Source organism: Cucurbita pepo, chromosome LG12 (assembly GCF_002806865.2).
Source record: "Cucurbita pepo subsp. pepo cultivar mu-cu-16 chromosome LG12, ASM280686v2, whole genome shotgun sequence".
NCBI classification, from domain to species: Eukaryota; Viridiplantae; Streptophyta; class Magnoliopsida; order Cucurbitales; family Cucurbitaceae; genus Cucurbita; species Cucurbita pepo.
Window position 1 is genome coordinate 1,395,085 of NC_036649.1, and position 22,053 is coordinate 1,417,137.

At 38.7% G+C, this 22,053-nt stretch overlaps 4 protein-coding genes across 7 annotated transcripts; 2 read left to right on the top strand and 2 right to left on the bottom strand.

Annotated features, from left to right (window-relative positions):
• Positions 1-5,339: 5,339 nt before the first annotated feature.
• On the top strand, positions 5,340-6,264 carry LOC111807378 (protein FANTASTIC FOUR 3-like). The gene has a single exon (XM_023693083.1). The coding sequence runs from the start codon at positions 5,411-5,413 to the stop codon at positions 6,128-6,130; it is 720 nt and encodes a 239-aa protein (XP_023548851.1). The 5' UTR covers positions 5,340-5,410; the 3' UTR covers positions 6,131-6,264.
• A 1,538-nt stretch (positions 6,265-7,802) lies between these two features.
• LOC111806536 (mitogen-activated protein kinase kinase kinase NPK1) lies at positions 7,803-13,817 on the bottom strand. 4 transcript variants are annotated; one of them, XM_023691894.1, is made up of 18 exons: positions 13,403-13,817; positions 13,274-13,315; positions 13,064-13,129; positions 12,879-12,989; positions 12,691-12,771; positions 12,495-12,572; positions 12,333-12,415; positions 11,981-12,062; positions 11,798-11,898; positions 11,648-11,687; positions 11,485-11,544; positions 11,363-11,409; positions 11,030-11,252; positions 10,734-10,949; positions 10,288-10,610; positions 10,146-10,207; positions 8,329-8,407; positions 7,803-8,226 (listed from the first exon to the last, which is right to left on the bottom strand). In XM_023691894.1, the coding sequence occupies exons 1-17, from the start codon at positions 13,685-13,687 to the stop codon at positions 8,370-8,372; spliced, it is 1,938 nt and encodes a 645-aa protein (XP_023547662.1). In that variant the 5' UTR covers positions 13,688-13,817; the 3' UTR covers positions 7,803-8,226; positions 8,329-8,369. The 4 variants fall into 4 exon arrangements, with proteins under 4 accessions (XP_023547662.1, XP_023547661.1, XP_023547663.1 ...); XM_023691893.1 differs by having other exon boundaries at positions 7,803-8,262; XM_023691895.1 differs by having other exon boundaries at positions 7,803-8,407; positions 10,734-10,841.
• Positions 13,818-15,014: 1,197 nt separating this feature from the next.
• Positions 15,015-18,460, top strand: LOC111806418 (peroxisomal adenine nucleotide carrier 1-like). Its single transcript, XM_023691729.1, has 5 exons — positions 15,015-15,453; positions 16,548-16,779; positions 17,543-17,689; positions 17,783-17,943; positions 18,028-18,460. The coding sequence occupies exons 1-5, from the start codon at positions 15,311-15,313 to the stop codon at positions 18,305-18,307; spliced, it is 963 nt and encodes a 320-aa protein (XP_023547497.1). The 5' UTR covers positions 15,015-15,310; the 3' UTR covers positions 18,308-18,460.
• A 552-nt stretch (positions 18,461-19,012) lies between these two features.
• On the bottom strand, positions 19,013-21,471 carry LOC111807263 (uncharacterized GPI-anchored protein At3g06035-like). The gene is made up of 2 exons (XM_023692906.1): positions 21,297-21,471; positions 19,013-19,629 (listed from the first exon to the last, which is right to left on the bottom strand). Exons 1-2 carry the CDS (start codon positions 21,376-21,378, stop codon positions 19,121-19,123), a joined length of 591 nt encoding a protein of 196 aa, XP_023548674.1. The 5' UTR covers positions 21,379-21,471; the 3' UTR covers positions 19,013-19,120.
• Positions 21,472-22,053: the final 582 nt, after the last annotated feature.

Here is a 22,053-nt window from a genome sequence, read left to right on the forward strand (position 1 = left end):
AGTTAACGATGAATTTAACGGGATTTGTCTCTACAAAACCATGTTCTTGATTTTCAATTTTGGACTCGTTGGAGGCATGGGTTTGAATGGATTAGAACAAATACGAATAGTATATGGTTTAAAAAGGAATAATATAATATAGTACAAAAAGCATATATTATATCATATATTAATCTAAATTATGCCCACTTCATATAAAGTTAGGGGACATGAAAACTTTATAAAAGTATATTACATTACATATGTTTGTATAGTTGCCAAAGGTATCTAATTTGAATATTATTATTGTAATGGCAAAGGGGGAGGATCCTAAACGTCTATATAGGGAAGGTGTAAAGCACAACCAAAAGGGTCTTTCAAGTGGGCTATGGCGTCGTCCTACCAAAACCCTAGAGTTTTAGGGCTGTATCGGGTAAATTCTACAAGTGTTTAATACTGACAAGTTCGTGATAGAGCTTGTGTAACAGCTCAAGCTCATTTCCACACTCTTATAAACAATGTTTCATTTCCCTCTCCAACCGATGTGAGATCTCACAATTTGCTTCCTTTCAAGATCCAGTGTCCTCGCTAGCACACTGTTCGACGTCCACCCCTCCCCCCTTTTGGGGCTCAACGTCCTCAGACTCTTGCGCACGCCCAATGTCTACCCCCCTTCAGGGCTCAACTTTCTTATTGGCACACTGCCTAGTGTCCGGCTCTGATACCATCCTCGCTAGCACACTATTCGACATCCACCCCCCTTTCGGGGCTCAACATCCTCGGACTCTTATGCATGCCCAATGTCCACCCCCCTTCAGGGCTCAGCTTCTTTATCGGCACACTGCCCAATGTCCCGCTCTGATACCATCCTCGCTAGCACACTGTTCGACGTCCACCCCCCTTTCGGGGCTCAACGTCCTCGGACCCTTGCGCCCGCTCAATGTCCACCCCCCTTCAGGGCTCAACTTCCTTATTGGCACATTGCCTAATGTTCGGCTCTAATACCATCCTCGCTAGCACACTGTTCGACGTCCACCCCCCTTTCAGGACTCAACGTTCTCAGACTCTTGCGCACGCCCAATGTCCACCCCCCTTCAGGGCTCAGCTTCCTTATTGGCACACTGCCCAGTGTCCGGCTCTAATACCATCCTCGCAAGTACACTGTTCGACGTCCACCCCCCTTTCGGGACTCAACGTCCTCGGACTCTTGCGCACGCCCAATGTCTACCCCCCTTCAGGGATCAGCTTCCTTATTGGCACACTGTCCGGTGTCTGGCTCTGATACCATCCTCACTAGCACACTGTTCAACGTCCACCCCCCTTTCAGTGCTCAACGTCCTCGGACTCTTGCGCGCGCCCAATGTCTACCCTCTTCAAGGCTCAGCTTCCTTATATGGCACACTGCCCAGTGTCCAGCTCTGATACCATCCTCGCTAGCACACTATTCAACATCCACCCCCTTTTGGGACTCAACGTCCTCGGACTCTTGCGCACGCCCAATGTCCACCCCCCTTCAGGGCTCAGCTTCCTTATTGGCACACTACCCAGTGTCCGGCTCTAATAACATCCTCGCTAGCACACTGTTCGACGTCCACCCCCCTTTCAGGGTTCAACGTCCTCAGACTCTTGCGCACGTCCAATGTCCACCCCCCTTCAGGGCTCAGCTTTCTTATTGGCACACGCCCAATGCCCGACTCTAATACCATCCTCGCTAGCACACTGTTCGACGTCCACTCCCCTTTCGGGGCTCAACGTCCTCAGACTCTTGCGCACGCCCAATGTCCACTCTCCTTCAGGGCTCAGCTTCACACTGCCCAGTGTCTGGCTCTAATACAATTTGTAACAGCCCAAGCCCACCGCTAACAAATATTCTCCCAACCTATAAAATTCAAGGGTATTTTTATTAATTTAATTTAAACACGAAAACTAGATAAACAAACATAACACAACAACCAGAAAACGACACGAATGTTTAAAATAAGTAAAACGACGACATTTTTTTACCGACATTGGAGACGGTTAAAAGTGAAATTAGAGAAGGAATAGTATATACTTTATGTTATAAAAGAGATTATTATATATAATGCCTATTTTCTACATAGGGTAATCTAATAGCTGGAAAAGGGTCTTTTTTGCAAGGCAACAGCTATATTAACAAAAAGAATAACTTTTCTTCCATATATTTTTTCTCCAAAATAAGGAAATTTGTCCCCAAAGTATTCATCTCCCATTTACATCTTTCCATAATTGCCCTTTACACAAAAGGAAAGTTAGGGTGTTTTAAATAATTTCAAATTCATACTTTTAACATCAACTTGATTATATATATATATATAGAATATTTCAATATTAATGTAGTTGAGCTATGTTCATATTGACAGTGTACAATCTCATACTGTTTATATAGAGATATGTGGAGGGTCATCATCTTTTCAAACGATTGGTACCGAGCCATATCCTTTGACTTAGTCGTATTGGTAGAATCTAACAAGAAGTCATATGTGTGATGTCCCACATTGGTTGGGGAGGAGAACAAACCACCATTTATAAGAGTGTAGAAACCTTCCACTAGTAGACGTGTTTTAAAGCCTTCAGGGGAAACCCGAAAGGGAAAGCCTAAAGAGGATAATATCTGCTAGCGATGAGCCTGGGTCGTTACAAATGGTATCGGAGCTAGACACTGGACGATGTGTTAGCCTTCTCGTTGTTCCTCGAAGTGGGGTAGACACGAGGCGGTGTGCTAGTAAGGACACTGGGCCCAAATGGGGTGGATTTGGAGGCGGTCCCACATCGATTAAAGGAAGAAAAGAGTGTCAGTGAGGACGCTGGGCCCTGAAGGGGGGTGGATTGTGATGTCCCACATTGGTTGCGTTTTAAAGCCTTGAGGGGAAGCCTGAAAGGGAAAGCCCAAAGAAGACAACGTTTTTGTTGATACAGAATAATGTTACGAGAACTTACAACGAAAGTTGTAGATATATCATACCATAATCCCTAACAAATTTCTTACCAAATCAATACTAATCCTGAAAACTAATACTCACGAAAATTAGCATTACCGAGTAGCACTTGGCAAGCATGCACGGATGTTGAGTATCAATTTCAAGTCATTTTGGCACGTTTCATGGCTTTAATGACATCTAACGCAGCCATGTTCAATATCAACTTCCGTTTAAGGTTTGATACATGAATTACCTGACCCTAGCTCACGAGTAGCTCGAGATTTTGCTTACAAATATATTTTGAAGACATTAACAGGCAAGAAATCCAAAAATGAATAATAGTTGCCTTCTTAAGAAATTCCTCGAGAAATGACAACTAACTAACTAGTTGTCAATCTAGCTTCTTAATTAAGCTACCAAAATCAGGAAAAAATCAACAGAGAAACAACCAAGAACGATAAGAAGAAAAAAAAAAACCCTAAATCGAGTTTATAACAATTTCACGTATTAGTTCAGATCATTCTATCAATCTCCTCGAGCATCAAAACCAGACCTAATTTTGCAAAAAAACACAAAGGGGAAGGCCATCGTTGTCAAAAAAATAAATACGGGGAATCCCATTTATTTTTATTGTATTTTCTCTGGAATAGAATGAGGATCAAACCTTATGAATCTTCTCGTGCTCATCTACTTTTGAAAAGACTTAGAGAATATATGGATATATTAACGAGCGGTTCTACCATTTTTGGTAGGGTCATCGGAACATAGTTGAGTGGATAAATACTAATTATCATTTCAAAGATCGATGGCTCGGTTTTTCACTCCTGCAATTATTGAACTCAAAAAACTGAAAAAAAAAAAAATTACCATTAATCTTTTTATTATTAATAAAAAAAAGTTAAAATATTGAAATTAGTTTTTTATTTTTTGAATTTCTTACAACAACTAAAATTGAATATTAACATACAACAAATTAAAATATAAAAACAAAAATTGAGTTTTAACCTAAAAAGGTAATTAAATGGTTGGGCTATTTATTTATTTACTTACTTTAAAGTTAGAAATTCAATCTTTATTGAATTACCAAAAATAATAAATAAATAAATAAAATATTTTATTTTATTATTTTTTTTTTTTTTGGTAATATGACGTAAAACGAGCCTTAGATTAATCATAGAAGGTTAGGACTCGAGGTCGAAGTTCAATGTTTAGTCCTAAACCTACCCTAAAGGTTGAGCCCTAGGTCAAGGCGTGCAACATGCGTGTCTCAATCAAACATGACCACGTCTCGACTATTTTCTCGAGTGTCGAACTATGTGGGGTCAATCAAGGCAGGAATTTCACCTTTTTTTCTTAGTTCGTGACTGGAGCATCTAAAAAATCTCAAATTTTTAGCCACGATAACAATATGACCCGTCTTTCGTTACTTCAAAAACTCCTTTATAATAAAATTCCAGTACAGACGATGTGAAAAAGGTTCATCCAAAATATACTGAAATACCATATTTTCTACTGTTTAAGTTAGTCCACACTAGTTCACGATTCATTTGTGTTTACAAGCATAATTGTTCATGTGAGATCCCATATCGAGTGGAGAGGAGAACGAAACATTCCTTATAAGGGTGTGAAAATCTCTCTTTACTCTACGCGTTTTAAAATCATGAGACTGACAGCAATAGGTAACAAAAGCGGACAATATCTGTTAGCGATGAGCTTAGATTATTACAAATGATATAAGAGTTACACACTGGGCAGTATGCCAACGAGAACACTAGCCCCCAAGGGGATGAATTGCGAGATCTCATATCGGGTGAAGAGAGGAACGAAACATTCCTTAGAAGGGTATGGAAACCTCTCCTTAGTAGACGCATTTTAAAACCGTGATGCTGACGACAATACGTAACGGGCAAAAGCGGACAATATCTGTTAACGAGCCAGACATCGAGCAGTATACTAGCAAAAACGCTGAGCTTTCAAAGGAGTGAGTTGTGAGATCCCATATCGGGTGGAGAGGGGAATGAAGCATTCCTTAGAAGGGTGTCAAACCTCTTCCCTTAGTAGACACGTTTTAAAACTATGAAGCTAACGACCGTACGTAACGGGTAAAAACTGACAATATCTATTAACGATGAGATTGAACTGTTCTCGTGTAATACAAATTTAGAGCGGACGAAAGTGAGCGTGTTTATGCTGGCAAAACCAACAACATAGAAGGGATCTTCTTGGTTGGATATTTTCCCATTTTATTCCGTAGTTTTGTTTTTGTGTCAAAAACAAAACACATAATTTTTTCCAAAAATAAAAAATAAATTATTATTATTATTATTATTATTATTATTTGTATAATTTAAAAAAAAAAAAAANCTTTTTGAAGCCCTACAAATTCCCCCCTTCACCCCTTCATCTTCCCCACATGCCCTTTTTGAATTCCCCTCTTTCTCTCTCTACCCTTCTTTCTCTCTCCTCCTCTGTTCTCCAAAACCTTCATTTTAATGGCGACCATGGTTTACAGAAGAAGCTTACAATCATGTCTCGACTCTCATCTCGTCGACCAAAGAACCCTAATTTTCCCACCCTTTGATCCTCCTTTAAAGCCCCCTTTCTCCGATCCTTCTAAATCCTTAATCCATTCCGATCAATGCGGCGGCGGTAACGGCGGAGACTGGACTTCAGTACAATCTCTCCTAGCCGGCGAGACTCCGGTGAGGAAATCGGAATCGGTGTATGTTCATCCCCTTGCTAAACGGTTCAACCTCACCGGCCTGAGCGAAAAAAGCTTGGAGCTCTGTACTGAAAATTTGGGCAACGAAACCGGCATCGATATAATCGAGAATAACATTTTCTCGCCGGAGACCGGCGGTGAGGATTTGCAGACAAAATGGGGGAAAAAAACCCATTCCTCTTCCCATTCCAATTCCAATTCCCATGAATTTCCACCGCCGTTGACGACTATTAGAGAAACGGAGTCGTTTCGGGTCATGCCCCACCGGCAAGAGGGGAGGCTGATAATTGCGGCGGTTAGAACTCCAGCGAGGTCGCCGTGTTTTCAGGCGGAGAGAAGCGGCGGTCGGCTAAGGCTCTGTTTTGTGGAAACAGAGGAAAGTGAAGAAATTGACGGCGGCGACGAGGAGGAGGAGGTCGGAGAAGGAACGGCGACGGCGATGTTGGTGAATGAAGGAATTTTTGATCAATTTAGTGTTGCTACTGGTTGAGTATATACCCATCTAGTATTTAAAATCACTACGAACATTACCACAGCTATCGAGAATGGATACCCATCTTGTTCAAACATGTAAGGGCTAATTCGTCTTTTTAAATTTTTAAAATTCCATTCTTCAACTTCATACTAGTCTAGGAACCATAGGAACCAAATTAATGGTTAAGATATTTAAAATATTTAAAAAAACATTTTTCACCGTCCATAAATAAATAAATATATAAATTCTTGAAATTATATCTTATTTAACTATATTCAAGTTGGTAATTACCAGTGAAATTAATAAAAAAAAAATTAATATTCTTTTATTATTATTATTATTTTATAATTTTGGTGATAAATATAAGAACTCAAACGGTTCTTAAAAAGAAAAAAAAAAAAACAAAGTTTTTAATTATAATTTCATCAAATATATTTTTTAATTAAAAAAAATATAAAATTTAGTCTACGAAGACAATTGATTTTGAGATTATTTTATTTATAATTTTTTTTCCTATTAAAATCTTTTAAATTATTCTGTCCACGAAGCTATATTTATTTGATCCAATCCACTACTTGATTACAAACCAATAACGAGTCTCCACGTGCATGTCTTTTTGTATTTATTATTTACAAAATGGCAGCTTATTTTGCTCTGTAAAACAAATTACCATAAAATAAAAATTATAATTCGTAATAATAATAATAAGAGAGAAAAAAAAAAAAAAAAAACTGTCCCAAGTCCTAAAATTCTTAATCCAATTCGAATTTTGATTTTAATTTTTATATTTCAATTTAACTTCAAGGTTTTCGAACCATCTTTTTCAATCATATAACGAGGTATCGTTCAGCTACAAACACTAAGAGAAAGCAACCGAGAAAGAGTATCTATCCCTAAAGTGTAAGCTATATTTCATTCCGTATATCACGATAATATAACCTTATCACGCGTTTAGATTTATTTTCTTAGAGAAAAAAATATATTTTAGAAAATAAATAAAAATAAGAATGTTCTAGATAATAATAATAATAAAAAATATATTAAGAAAAGGAAAATAATTGCTTACTTGAGAGTGTGCAATTTATAAAGCTTTGTACTAAAATTTTCAAGTAAATCCAATATATTGCATCACAATATCCTTCAAAACTTTCTTAAAATTTTCTAAAATTTTCCCTCTCCTTTTGTCTGTGAAAAACGAGTCAAATTAATAGTTCTAACAAAAACAACGATATTAATTGCTTACTAAAACTATGCGCTAAATTTAAAAAAAGAAAATTCATAGAAGGATATGACATTTAAATGTATTGTGACTAACTTAATATCATAATCTATTCCTTATTGAAAAGTTGTCAAGAAGAGTCGATAATCTTTCTATGATGTCTGAGTAAATGAGGAGATCATGCTTGAATAAGAGTGATATTCAGAATATGATGACTAAAAATGCATAAAAAAAAAAATTGAAAGTTACTATTTATACTAATAAAGTACAATTTTTTAGGTGACTCAATCATATGAACTTCAAATCCGTTAGACTATCCCGAAGTGATAACAAAAAAAAGTCTCTTATTTCCTAAAATTCTACTGATTATTGTCTAAAAATAGTCTTATCAATTCTAAAAATGTCAAAAGCAGCCCCTACAATCATGGCTTATGAATATAAATTCACAGGTTTGTTGAACTGCTTAAGGAATCAAAATCTAAAGTTGATGCCAATATTTCAAACCTGGAAGCTGTTGTTTGTGGTATGTCAATCATTGAGAAGATCAGACAAGAAGAGGCTTACAATACATGTTATGACTTATAACAAGCTCTGCTACTTTCTCACACTTGGAAGAAGAACATGAACTAAAAAGACTTTCTACAAACCACAAATTTTCATAAATAGCATAGAAGATAATAGGAGCCACCGACACCGAGTGCGGCGGGGCGGGGCGGGGCGGGGCGGTGAGGCGGGGAGGAGGAGGATGCAAATATTAATAATCAAGTGAAGGAAATGTAAACATACGACTTTCGTTGTGAGATTGTTGTGGCTCTGTGCTGAGATCATGAACAAGATTTGTGGAGCACCCACCATTTCTTTGCTGGTGATGATAGTGTGTGTACATACATTTCTAACAAATTGCAATGATGAGAAGGCAATTTTATCCCTGCATAGTATTAACAGTTATCCATTGGCTACACAACTTTTTACTGCCAGGGGATGTGAGATTCACCGTGGTTTTTGTTGTTTTTAGTTTCTGATCCAATGGTAATTTTAGTGAATTGCTCCTACAGTTCCGCGCCGCATCATTTCTGCAATATGCACGGCATTGCACTCACTTTCCGTATGTAATTATGCAAAGCTATGTATAGAAAACACTAAAATCTAATGTATAATTGTGCAAAGATAATGAATAGAAAACACTAAAACCTTATATGAATATCATATTATTTTAATAACCAAATGTAAGTGTTCCTTTTCTAATAAATCGAATCAATATCTTGGTAAGCCATGGTTATTTGTTTTATTTGGTTGCTTTCAAAGTAAGCTATGGTTGTTTTTATTTAGTAAGCTATGCGTTTTATTTGGTTGCTTTCCAAGTAGTATCTCCGTTGCTTCCAAATTTGTAAATATGTTTTATTTGTTTTATTTGGTTGCGTTCTAAGTAAGCTATGGTTGTTTTATTTAGTAAGCTATGTGTTTTATTTAGTAAGCTATGTGTTTTATGTAGTAAGCTATGTGTTTTATTTGGTTGTTTTCCAAGTAGTATCTCCCTTGCTTCCAAAATTGTAAATATGTTATGTTATGGGGTGAACCCTCCCCACCCATGGGCATCTCAAAGAGGGAAAAAACTCATTGGTTGTTCCCTGAGACCGAGTTGAGATGGGGTACCAACTAACTAGGGATGAGCACAACCGGTTAGAAATCACGAACTTCTACAATGGTATGATATTGTCCACTTTGAGTACAAGCTCTCATGATTTTACTTTTGGTTTCCTTAAAAGGTCTTGTATCAATGGAGATAGTGTTCTTTACTTATAAACTCATGATCTTTCTCTTAATTAGCCAATGTGGGACTACTCCTCTCAATAATCCTCAACAATCCTCCAATCGAACAAAGTATACCACCTTAAAGTCTCCCCTTGAGGTCTCCTTCTCTAGAGCTCTCGAACAACCTCTCGTTTATTGAGGCTCAACTCCTTCTCTGGAGCCCTCGAACAAAGTACACCCTTTATTCGATACTTGAGTCACCTTTGACTACACCTTTGAGGCTCACAACTTCTTTGTTCAACACTTGAGAATTCTATTGCCACGACTCTAGTACAATGTTAGAAATCACGAACCTCCACAATGGTATGATATTGTCCACTTTGAGTATAAGTTCTTATGGCTTTGCTTTTGGTCCCCCCTAAGGTCTTGTACTAATGGAGATAGTGTTCCTTACTTATAAACCCATGATCTTCCTCTTAATCAGCTAATGTGGGACTACTCCTCTCAATAATCCTCAACCCAACCTACCGAGTTGACACATGTATCTCTTCCAGTCAACCCATCGTATAGCCCTAACACGGATGCTAGGAAGGAAAACATATAAATATGGGAAATGATCCTACTTGAGGATAATTGACTTTGTTCGACACTTGAGTCACCTTTGACTATACATTTGAGACTCACAACTTCTTTGTTCAACACTTGAAGATTTTATTGGTATGACTCTGATACCATGTTAGAAATGAGAAGGGAGGATGACAATTTCACCACCTACTATGTTGATTAGGCTCATTAAGTAGTTATTTTGGGAAGTTACCAATAATGGAAGTTGGTGTGTATTTTGTTTTGACTTTTAGTATAAAGGGGATAGACTCTAGCCCTCTCTCCAAAAGCCTGTGAACTTTTAAATCGTTTAATCAATTTTTGAATATATCTCTTGATATTCTCCAGTGGTGATAGATAACTAACATAAACCAACACATAATTCACTCGACGGAGAAAATGATGACAACATCAAAGTAAACTAGACTTGAGATCACAACATCAAAGTAAACTAACCTCGCTTCCTTTTAAGTTCTTCCTCAAGCTCTTCTTTCCATTTCCTTTGTCTCTCAGAGAAACTGCGAGCAAGTTTTCCATTATTGACAGTTAAATTTACTTACCACAAATAAAGTAGAAATATAAACCACTAAATTACAACCTTGGTGTGCAAGACTCTGGCTGTGTATGAAGCAATTTGTTCCATTCCCCAATTTGAGGCGACTGAATTTCCTGCAGAGCTCGATCTTGCAATATGCTAGCTTGTTTTATACGGCTCTGACGGCTGGAACAGTTACCAGCATCAATTGATGAGAGTCTTTTACCACGCAGCTTACTTGGTGACCCACATTTGGGAGGCAATTTCAAAAAATTAGATACACTCTTGCTATTCTCAGTGCCACCTGCTCCTAAAGCATTAGCTGCATTAACTGTGCTGCGGAACTCTTCATATAAAGGTGTTTGTAGCTTCTTCAGTTCCAAAGCCTAATTTTAATTCCACAGGAAAAATATTAATTCTAATGTAAGAAATATAATGCTGCATTATGCAAGCTTAATAAAGAATACAATAATTCCATCACTCAGAAACATCTTCCAGTATAGAAGTACCTTTTCATCCAGGAAGGCTTGAATCTTCGAGTCTGTAACCTCTTCGTCATCCTCAGCTGTTGATTGACCACATGGAAAAGTGAAGTCATTTCCCTTGCTAGTAGATTCCTGGCCAGTTTGAATACCAGACAATTCCATTAAATTGCCTCTCAGCTCTGAGCTCTCATCCAATTTACATGCCCAGTCATCAGTGGGTTCACACATAGGATTGAAACTCTGGTAAAAATGAAAAGATGCTCATTCTTCTTGGTGTTGTTAAAAATAATAAATAACATAATCAGGGGGCCAATGGATACCTTATTCAAATCATTTGATGATATAATAGATTTGTACTTTATCGATGAACTAGCAAACAGATCTTTATCATCTATCTGGCACATGTCATCCTCAAAATTGCTCGATCCCCAGTTGGACCGTACCTCATAGTTCCCAGAAAATACAGAAGAGCACCTCAAGCTACCCATTTCACAAATATCCTTCAAGCCCTCACAGGTTGAACGTTGGATTATAGACTTTGTTCTGCACATGGCCAACAAAAACCATCAGTCTAGAGTCCACTGTTTAACGGTGGGCAACAAAAATCATCAACTAAACTCAGAAATTTAACAATCATCAATTGAAGTCCTTACATATCATTAGAATTCAGCCTAGAATCAGCCATCTGTTTCCCAGATTCCTGCAATATCAATGATGTTAAGATGGGATGGTAAAACCATTGAAGAAACTAAAGTTACCGAGAAATTATACAAACCAAAGAGGAGGCACGGACTGCTGCATGAGGTTCTTGATACTCACATGAGACAAATGGATGCTACATATCCAAAGAAAATGGGTAAGAATAGAGCTACTCTCTAGAACACATAAACACAAGGCTTGACCAATTGATAAGAAACCCTTAAATAATTCAGATATACCTGTAGCAAGTCTGATGCAGTAGGCCTTGAGTTTGGTTCCCTGTGAGCACATTTGAATTAGATAAAGTTTAATTCAACAGAGAATAGAGTAAATGTCTTAATCAATGAAGAAATCGAGTGTATAGAAAAAGTCGAGAGTTTTGAAAGTACTCTTGTAGACATTTTAACAGAAAATCTTTAGCCTCAGCAGATAGATGCTCAGGAATGGGTGGATGGGACTTAGTATTCCCTATGTGGAAAAGAGCAGCAACCTGAAAATAAAATTCACTCAATTGATAAAATATTCGAAGAAAGTGCAAGCACAAGCATATTAAAGTAAATTCAATTGCTAACCTCTTGGTACTGTTGGCTCCATGGAGGTTTCCCCGTTGCCATTTCAATAACAGTACACCCCACACTCCATATATCAGCAGAGCTAAGACATCAAATTAAGAAGAACAAGAGTCCAAATGTTAGTTTCTTAATAAGAAAACTCCATGTTTTCTTCTGCTACTTTTGTTACATATCCATTATTTCAGAATAAGTTTCAGCACATTTGTATTTCTCCCATTCACATCAATGGCATGGTTTAGATTTCAACACATTAGTATTCTTCCTATGTATTAATACATATGTCCACGTCAATGGCGTGGAATGAAACAGTGAAAGCCAACAAGAAAGTTCACCATAGGATGATGATTCTTACAAGCTATGTCCGGTCTGGAGAATAACTTCAGGAGCCATCCAATACGGAGTACCCTTCATTGATTTGGCTCCATTTATAGTTGCCTGCATAGATGCTAATTGTTATGTTATGAATGCTAATTATCAATTTAAGTAACTAAATTAGATAAACAATGGGCAATACCAGCTCAACTACTTTCTTGGATGCACCAAAATCAGCAAGTTTAATGCACCCCTTATTGTCTACAAGAATATTTGCACCCTATTTCAAGTAGACATTATTCAGTTAAATTTTTTCAAAAAAAGAAAAAAAGAAAAAAAAAAAAAGGAAGGTTAAAAGTTAAAACTCTTCCTTCTCAAAATGGGGTTTTCACTATCACCTTTATATCCCTATGCATGATGCCGTTCTTATGAAGGTACTCAAGTCCCAATAATAGCTGCTTCGTGTAGGTCTTCATAACCTAATTTAGAAAAAATCTATAACCATTAGCAAAATTTCAGCATCAAATTTACTTCATTTAAATACAGAGAGGTTCATAGACTAAAGGTACAAATATACAACACTTACAGACTCAGGGAAAGACCCAAATTTCCCTAACAGAGATGATATTGATCCTCCAGGAACAAACTCCAATAGAATATTTAATGAAGATTCCTCTCTAGCAGTTCCCAGATATCTCTAAAGTCACAACAATGAAAATAAGCAAGGGGCTAGCACAACTCTAAAATAAAAGACCAGTAGCTTTTACTTACCACAATATTGGGGTGAGAAAGGTTCTTCAAAAGCTTCACTTCCTCCTCCAGCTCCCGGATGTGAGCCTGAATAGTTATGTTGAACATAAAGTGTGAGAGTGTGTTCGATGAATTCAATTCGAACCAAGAAAGTAAAGAAAAATCGCTATCTAATTTCAACTGCAAGTCATCTACATCTAGCAAACTTCAAATTAATAAACGTTCTCTCACTTGCGCTTTCTCCCTTGAAGCACTATTAGCCGCAATTGAGACCTGCAACCAGGAATTCAAGAATCAAAATAAAATTTCAAAATCGATTATATATAAAGAATTTCATAAACAAAATCTACAAAAACTGACTTGTTTGATTGCAATAAGCTCTCCAGAATCGAGATTCATCCCCATATAAACTCGACCAAAAGCACCGCATCCAATCAACTCTCCCTTCCGCCACCAAATCGGAGGCGCATCTTCTTTCGCAACCGGTGGCAAAGCCCGCACTGAATGCTTAGAAAACAGTCCATTTCGAGATTTTCGAATGCTGGAGCCAATCCTCTCGACGAGGCCACCGAACTTCCCACCGTCGTCACCGTCGGGCGCTAGAAATACCAAGGATCGACGAACAGATCCGAAGAAATCTTGCATCGTCGTGAAGATTCTCAGATCGCCAGAAGTTGATGGGATCTGTGGAGATGGAATTGGGGGAAATGAGTGTTTAGGGTTCTATGAGACCGATTCTCACTCTGGTAGGGTGGGATTTTGAATGGAGAAAACAACGGTCGAATTTCTGATTTCAAAATTAAATAATTCGACGAAATTGATGCCTTTATTTGAGTTTTTTTTATTTGCAGATCTGCCCCTCTAGTTTTTGTAATTTATATATTCGCCCTCGAAGGTTCCTTTATTGCACGTCAATACATCGGCATAAAAGTTTATTTTTTTATATACAAAGTTGCAATTAATATAATTAAATTGTTTTTATTTTATTTTTTATTTATGAATAATAAATATGTTCGCGTTTATTTGCCATATTATTAATTTGTACAATTTAATATTCAGAATATGATAAAATATCGACCGAGATTATTTCAATCTCTTAAAAATATGTGCAATAGAGACCGAGAGAGAGAGCTAGAGAGATTTCTCCCGCTATACATGGCATGGGACGGGGATTATATTCCTCACCCTCGATCCCATCCCCGCCCTCCACAATACATATGTAACCAAGACGAACAAGTCAGTCATGTGAAATTAAGATCTTGTGGACAATATCGGCGTATGCTCGAACCTCAAGTCACGTTTAAGAAATATTTTAGAAAACAAGAGCAATAAAACTGATAACGAGTTAGAATGTTACCCGGGTAGGAAGAATGGACAACTAGTCACATTCCCTTCCCTCGTCATAACCACAATCCAGTGTTGGTACTACACTCCAACCAACTTCTCAACTAGTCACCTTCACGTGACAATGCTCCCTCGACACTCCTCTAGTAGTCTTGTTACAGCTTCGCATATGTATGTATATATATATATATATATAACCACAACCGAACTCGTGTTGGTACTATACTCCAACCAACTTCTCAACTAGTCACCTTCATGTGACAACGCTCCCTGGATACTCCTCTAGTAGTCTTGTTACAGCTTCGTGTATATATATATATAATTTATTGAAATTATTATGATATTTTACCTTTTGTAATTAAAAATTACATTGAAGGTTGAAAATCTAGGTTGAAAACTTATTTTTTTAAAAATTGATATTTTCAATTTTTTTAAATATCATAATAAATTGTAAAATTATGTATGAAAATAATCACAAATTAATGGATAATAACAATTTAAAGTAATTTAATTAATTACTAAAATTATAAATAAACTAATAAATCCCTGTCAAGAGATAAATAAGGCGAGAAATTAAAAGATAAGATAAGATATTCAGAAATTAAAATAAAATAGACTATAAAGATGAACAATATCCATGGAAGAGGAAGAACTGAAGAAATCTGACATCTTAATTCTTTACTCCCACAGTCAATGTTGTGTTCTTAATCTCTCAACTTAACGATGACTTTCTTCAAAATTCACAGGAAATTGAATTGAAATTTCGGACCCATAAATCAACGATTCCGATTCCCAAGAAGATACGTATACAATTGCTGCTCTGACGCCGCGCCATATATTATCACTTTCCGTCACTTTCATTCGCTTCCTCAGCCTGCAATCGGATCATCCTCAGTCGTCGTCGTTTGCCGTTTTTCCGGTGGGATGGGGCTTGACCTGGAGTCTCTGGCGGAGGCTACATCTGGAGCCATCGGATCTCTGGTGAGTACCACCGTTTTGTATCCTCTAGATACTTGCAAGACTAAGTATCAAGCGGAGAATCAGTCTAGCCATCAGCGGAAGTACAGGTTCGTTGCTCTCCATTTCCATTTCTATTTTCAAAATTTTAATTAGGTCGGATTTGGTGAGGAAATTTAGTTTTTCTGTTAATGATCTTAGCTCTGGTAAATGCTTGAATGAACTGGTGTTGTTATGGAATTGGGACATTTGGAAGGTAAAATTCTAGGGCAAATACACATCTCTGGCGTATTCCAGGTTTAGATGGCATGTGACTCTTGATTTACATGGTAGGCATGAGATGACATCATGATCTATGAATCATGTTGTTGGGAACTGAGATGATAATGAGATGCGACGTTGTTGTTTCGCACACGATTGAACACACACGCACTAGCGGCGTGTGTGGTCGAACAAACTTGGATTCCTCCCAAGTTGTGTTTGGTTGACGAAGGCAAACCTCGTCGACGGTCCGACCAAGCTACAAAGCTGGGCAAAAAATGTGAATAGGACTTGAGTCTCCCTTAACACTTATCGTGAGCGTGTCAAGATCACAACGCCGCACGGTTGAAGGAGTACGATCGTGACATTAGACTTTTCTTGGGCATGCTCCCTAGATAATTTATATGACTCAATCACTGATTTATGAGATTTGAACCTCCCATTGCTTGGTCTAAAATATGTACCTAAAGTAGTTGATCTATGTTTAAGTTGGCTGGTACTAAGTTCTTTCGTTGATGCATTTGATATACAAGTCGTTGCTATGAAGGTCAGGTGGACATTAATCCCTCTGGTAGGCTTAAATGGAATCGCGTCATTCACTGTTAGAATGTTTGTGAGGAGCGAGTGACCGTGCAGTGAACGGGGTGTACCAAAAATGGGGATAAGGATTGAATGTTGTAAGCGAGCATAGTTCTGTTTATGCAATCGTTTTTCACAGGATGTCTCGTTACTCATGTCAGCATTCTCACTTCTGGTATCTTTAGGTGTTGTCTCCAAAAACCTTTCGACGAGATAGTTCCAATTGTTGTAGTCTCTTTCTTCGGTTTTTGATTTAGGCTGTGTACTGTGGCTTAAACAGACCGCCATAAACACGAGTCAGTGCCATGGCATGGTTCGATTGAAAGAGAAGTTTATGCAGGATTACTCTTTTTGCCTTGTGCAGAAACATATCTGATGTGCTATGGGAAGCTGTTTCAACTGGTCACGTGGGCTCGTTATATCAGGGCATTGGCACAAAGAACTTCCAGTCCTTTATTTCATCGTTCATCTACTTCTATGGATACAGCTTCTTAAAGAGAATGTATTTGAAGAGAAGTGGGAATAAAAAGATTGGAACAAAGGCAAATCTGATCGTTGCTGCAGCAGCTGGGGCTTGTACTGTCGTATTGACACAGGTATTAATAACTAACAACACTTCTTTACTTATATAGATATTTATATTCTTCATTGGCCTCAACTGGAGACTCGTTTTTGTGGGTTTGAAGATAGTACTGTGAGATCCCACATCGGTTGGAGAGAGGAACGGAGCATTCGTTATAAGGATGTGAAAATCTCTCCCTAATAGATGCGTTTTAAAAACCTTGAAGGAAAGCCCAAAGAGGACGATATCTGCTAGCGGTGGACTTGGGCTGTTACAAATAGTATCAGAGCTAGACATCGGGTGGTGTGCCAGCTAGGACACTGGGCCCCCCAAGGGAGGTGGATTGTGAGATCCCAGATCGGTTGGAGAGAGGAATAAAGCATTTTTTATAAGGGTGTGGAAACCTCTCCCTAGTAGATGCGTTTTAAAAATCTTGAGGGAAAGCCCAAAGAGGACGATATCTGCTAGCAGTGAACTTGAGCTGTTACAAATAGTATTAGAGCTAGACACCGGACGGTGTGCCAGCTAGGACACTGGGCACCCAAGGGAGGTGGATTGTGAGATCCCAGATCGGTTGGAGAGAAAAATAAATCATTTCTTATAAGGGTGTGAAAACCTCTTCCTAGTAGATGCGTTTTAAAAACCTTGAAGAAAAGCTCAAAGAGAACAATATCTGCTAGCGGTGGACTTGGACCGTTACAAGTACAATATTCAATAGCTTCCTTGAACACAGATCTTCCAGTGAATTATGTTTATTGTGTTCTGAGCAAGAAATCTTGGTCCATTTATCATTTCAGCCTTTGGATACAGCATCCTCTCGTATGCAGACAAGCGAGTTCGGGAAGTCCAAAGGATTTTGGAAGACGCTCGCCGAGGGTACTTGGAGTGAAGCGTTTGATGGTCTCGGAATATCCCTTCTTTTGACATCAAACCCATCAATTCAGGTACCTGGGATTGGTTTTGATGTAGAACTCGTTTAATGCAATTACTGCTGCATACTTCTAAGAGATCTTTTCTCCAATGTATGCAAATCACAGTACACCGTGTTTGATCAACTGAAACAAAGGTTACTCAGGACACAGCTGACACGTGAATCGGGTATCGAGTCGTCCCCGGAAGCTCTCTCAGCCTTCTCTGCTTTTGTTCTGGGCGCCCTCTCGAAATGTGTCGCTACAATCTTGACATACCCTGCTATCAGGTGAAGAATCAATTTGAGCTACCTGTCTCAGTATTGGTTTTTTTCCTTCTTTTGTTCTTGTTCATTATATCAGTTTGCATACAGGTGTAAGGTTGTGATTCAGGCTGCAGAATCGGATGAAGAAAGGAACGAAGACAAACAGCACGACGATAAGAAAACCGTGTCGGGTGCTCTTAATACTATTTGGAAAAGAGAAGGGTTGCTAGGATTCTTCAAAGGATTACAAGCACAAATACTGAAGACTGTGTTGAGCTCTGCGTTACTTTTGATGATAAAGGAGAAGGTTGCAAAGACCTCTTGGATCATATTGATTGCAGTTAGAAGGTATCTCTTTGTAACCAATACAAGATTAAAGAGTGCTTAAGTTTAAGTGTTTTTCTAAGCAATATCTAAAGATTTTAAGAAGGTCCCAATTGGATTTCTGCAATGTAAGAAGGAAAACAGAGTATATTATTTCTTATTCTGTGTCATGCATGGTATGGTATGGTATGAAGTTCAATAACATTACCCGCAATAATTGAATTTTGTGTCGATTTGATCCATGAGAGAACAAACCAAGCCCACCGCTACTAGATATTATTCTCTTTGAGTTTTCCTTTCTAGGCTTCCCCTCTCAAGGTTTTAAAACGCGTCTCCTAAGGAGAGATTTCAACACCCTTATAAATAACGTTTCGTTCCTCTTTCTAATTGATGTGGGATACCACCGTGTCCACTCTCCTTCGGGCTCAACGTCCTCACTAGTACACCGCCCGGTGTCTGGCTCTGATACTATTTGTAACAGCTCAAACCCACCGATATTGTCCTCTTTGGACTTTCCCTTCTAAGCTTTCCCTCAATGTTTCAATATTGTCCTCTTTGAGCTTTCCCTTTTCCCTCAAGGTTTCCCTTCTAAGCTTTCCCTCAAGGTTTCAAAACACGTATGCTGGGATCTCATTATATATTTAATGAAACGAACTTTAAACTTTTCAAAAGTGATAGTTTAGTTTTCAAAAGTGTCGCGTGAAAATCCAGACGTTCTTTCTGTCTTTCGTTCACTTCCTCAATTTCGTGTAAAGATGAAACTTTTTCATACATAACAAAACTATAAACACATAGATGAGCAGGAAAATTTCTTAAACAATATAACATATTATAGTCTGTATAGAATAAGATCAAAGCAAGGAAATCCTCTCTTGTTCTACAACAGTAAGATAGAAGACAGCATCAAGAACAGCAACTGAGAGAACAAACCAATCTGAGAAACCAGAGTAGCTGTGTTCTTTGATGCTACTGCTGACGCAAAACTTCCTTCTGCTGTGCTGGTGGTAAGAATAACGACAATCCAATCGTCTTCAGTACCGATGCCGATTCCCGTGTACTTGGTATCGTTAAGTTTACCTGAGTACTGAGATTTTGTGAAGTTTGTAAGAACAAGATCAGCGACACGGTTCGGAACACAGGCAGGCATTATGGTTCCATCTCTTGTGTTGGAGACATTCAAATGGCATTTGGCTAATAAGTTTGGAAAGTCAGCAAACTGAGGTTCAGTGCCTGATATTGTGTTGGAACCTGTGGTGTTTGTACAAGGTTGATTCTTGAATTTCTCAGCAATTTCATCAGCTAGGCACTCCGCATTGTCATTCTCGACGAGCGCTGGCAAGTTCAAGGATGCTCGATATCTGTTGATGCCTCTATGAAGATCATCATCTGCAGGAGTTTCATGGCATCAAAAATATGTACAAAAGAGATTGAAAATCAAACTTACTGATTTTCTGAAACACTTCCAGAGAGAGCACTCCCAGAAATCTATCTAAGAATGCAACCAAACAATGAACAATAGGTACATGGATCGAAGAGGGGAATGTACCGAAGTATATTCATGAATCTAATGATTCTTTGTGATAATTTACAACATAATCATACGAGGATTTTTGAGTGAAACTAAATACCACAATGAGATATGTTTAGAGCTCATTGTAAACTAACACCCCTAGTGTGAGATCCCACATCGGTTGAGGAGGAGAATAAAACACTCTTTGTAAGAGTGTGGAAACCTCTCCCTAGCAGACGCGTTTTAAAAACCTTGAGGGGAAGCCTGGAAGAGAAAGTCCAAAGAGGACAATATCTGTTAGTGGGCTTGAGCCGTTACAAATGGTATAAGAGCCAGACACCGGGTGATGTGCCAGCGAGGAGGCTGAGCTCCAAAGGGGGTGGACACGAGGCGGTGTGCCAGCAAGGACGCTGGACCACGAAGGGGGGTGGATTTGGGGAGTCCCACATCGATTGGAGAAGGGAACGAGTGCCAACAAAGACGCTGGGCCCCAAAGAGGATGAATTGTGAGATCCCACATCAATTGGGGAGGAGAACGAAACACCCTTTATAAGGGTGTAAAAACCTCTTCCTAACAGACGTGTTTTAAAAACTTTAAGGGAAAGTCCAAAGAGTAGTATCTGCTAGCGATGGGCAGCGAGGAGGCTGAGCCTTTAAGGGGGTGGACACGAGACGGTGTGCCAGCAAGGACACTAGACCCTGAAAGGAGGTAGATTTGGGGGGTCCCACATCGATTGGAGAAGGGAAAGAGTGCCAACGAGGACAACGGGCTCCAAAGGGGGTGAATTGTGAGATCCCACGTCAGTTAGGGAGGAGAACGAAACACCCTTAGGGTGTGAAAACCTCTCCCTAGCAGACGCATTTTAAAAACCTTGGAAAGCCCGAAAGGAAAGTCCAAAGAAGACAATATCGACTAGCGGTGAACTTGAGCTGTTACACCTAGAAAGTAGACAGCCATGGTGTCCTAATTGATTTTCATAAACCAGACTACCAATCCTAAAACAGCCATCTAAACCCGTAGAGATCTCCATACAGAGCAGAAAACCACTTCCATTAAAACAGATGAAAGAACAAAAAAACAAGGAGAACGTTAAGACAGCTCATTAATATTTCAGTTTTTCAGTTCTTCTATTGAAGGCTTATACGCAAATATCGATGAGTAGGCTTATACGGAGAAGAAATTGAGAAATCAATGAGATTACTCAGTTTACACAATCTCTCCAGTGATTCTCTATCTCAATTACTATTAAGAGAGAAGCAATTAGAAGAACAAACGTAAGAGATTACTTATCTCGAGTGAATCCGCCTAAGCCAGAACAAGAAGAGGTCGAAAATTATGAAAAACTACAAAAATGGCTACCAATGATCAAACAAAACCTCCCAAAGAACACAAAATCCCAGGCATCTAAACAATTACGGACGAACCGAGATCTCAAATAACAATGCCTAATAAATCGAGATCTAAATTCAAGAAAATAAACTAGGTGGCCTCGAATGTCGATTAAAGAATCAATTATAGGGAGTGAGAGAGAGAAGGCATTACCGTCGCATCTGACAGGGTGATTGGAGACGAAGATGAAAGCAAGCAGCAATGGGAGAAGAAAACAGAGATGGCCTTTCGCCATTGTTGCAGAAGCAGAAAAGAGGTCGAAATTGCACAAGAAAGAGGTGGAAGAAGGAAGTTCGTAGCCCTCGGTAGGTTGTTAGATGAGCCTTTTTGTCAGCGTGGATGAGAAGCTTACTTCAGTGGTCACTGGGACCGCCTTGAACGTCCAACGACTGTGTTTGGTGCGCCTTTCAGAGGTCCCACCTATCACGGTTTATGTTGTTCATGACTTCTTGCCTGATCCATACGCTTCTATAATGAGTTATATATGCTATCGAAGCCGTTGTGTTGTTTTTCTAGCTTGCTTAATTTTTATTATTGCTTTCAAAATGCTCATTCGAAAATCTCTCTACCCTGTTTTCTAAAACTTTTTTCTCAAAACGGAGTCAGAGAATTAGGTATACGTTGTCTAGATTAACTCACTCAGTGGTGAGAGTGAGTGCCACACAATCACTTGTAAATGTCCCGAGCTAGAGGCTTAGGTATACGTTGTTTGGACGAAGGCGTCATGAATTCAAATTAACTAACTCACTCAGTGGTGAGAGTGAGTGTCACACAATCACTTGTAAATGTCTCGAGCTAGAGGCTTAGGTATACGTCGTTTGGATGAAGGCGACATGAATTCAAATTAGCTAACTCACTCAGTTGTGAGAGTGAGTGTCACACAATCACTTGTAAATGTCTCGTGCTAGAA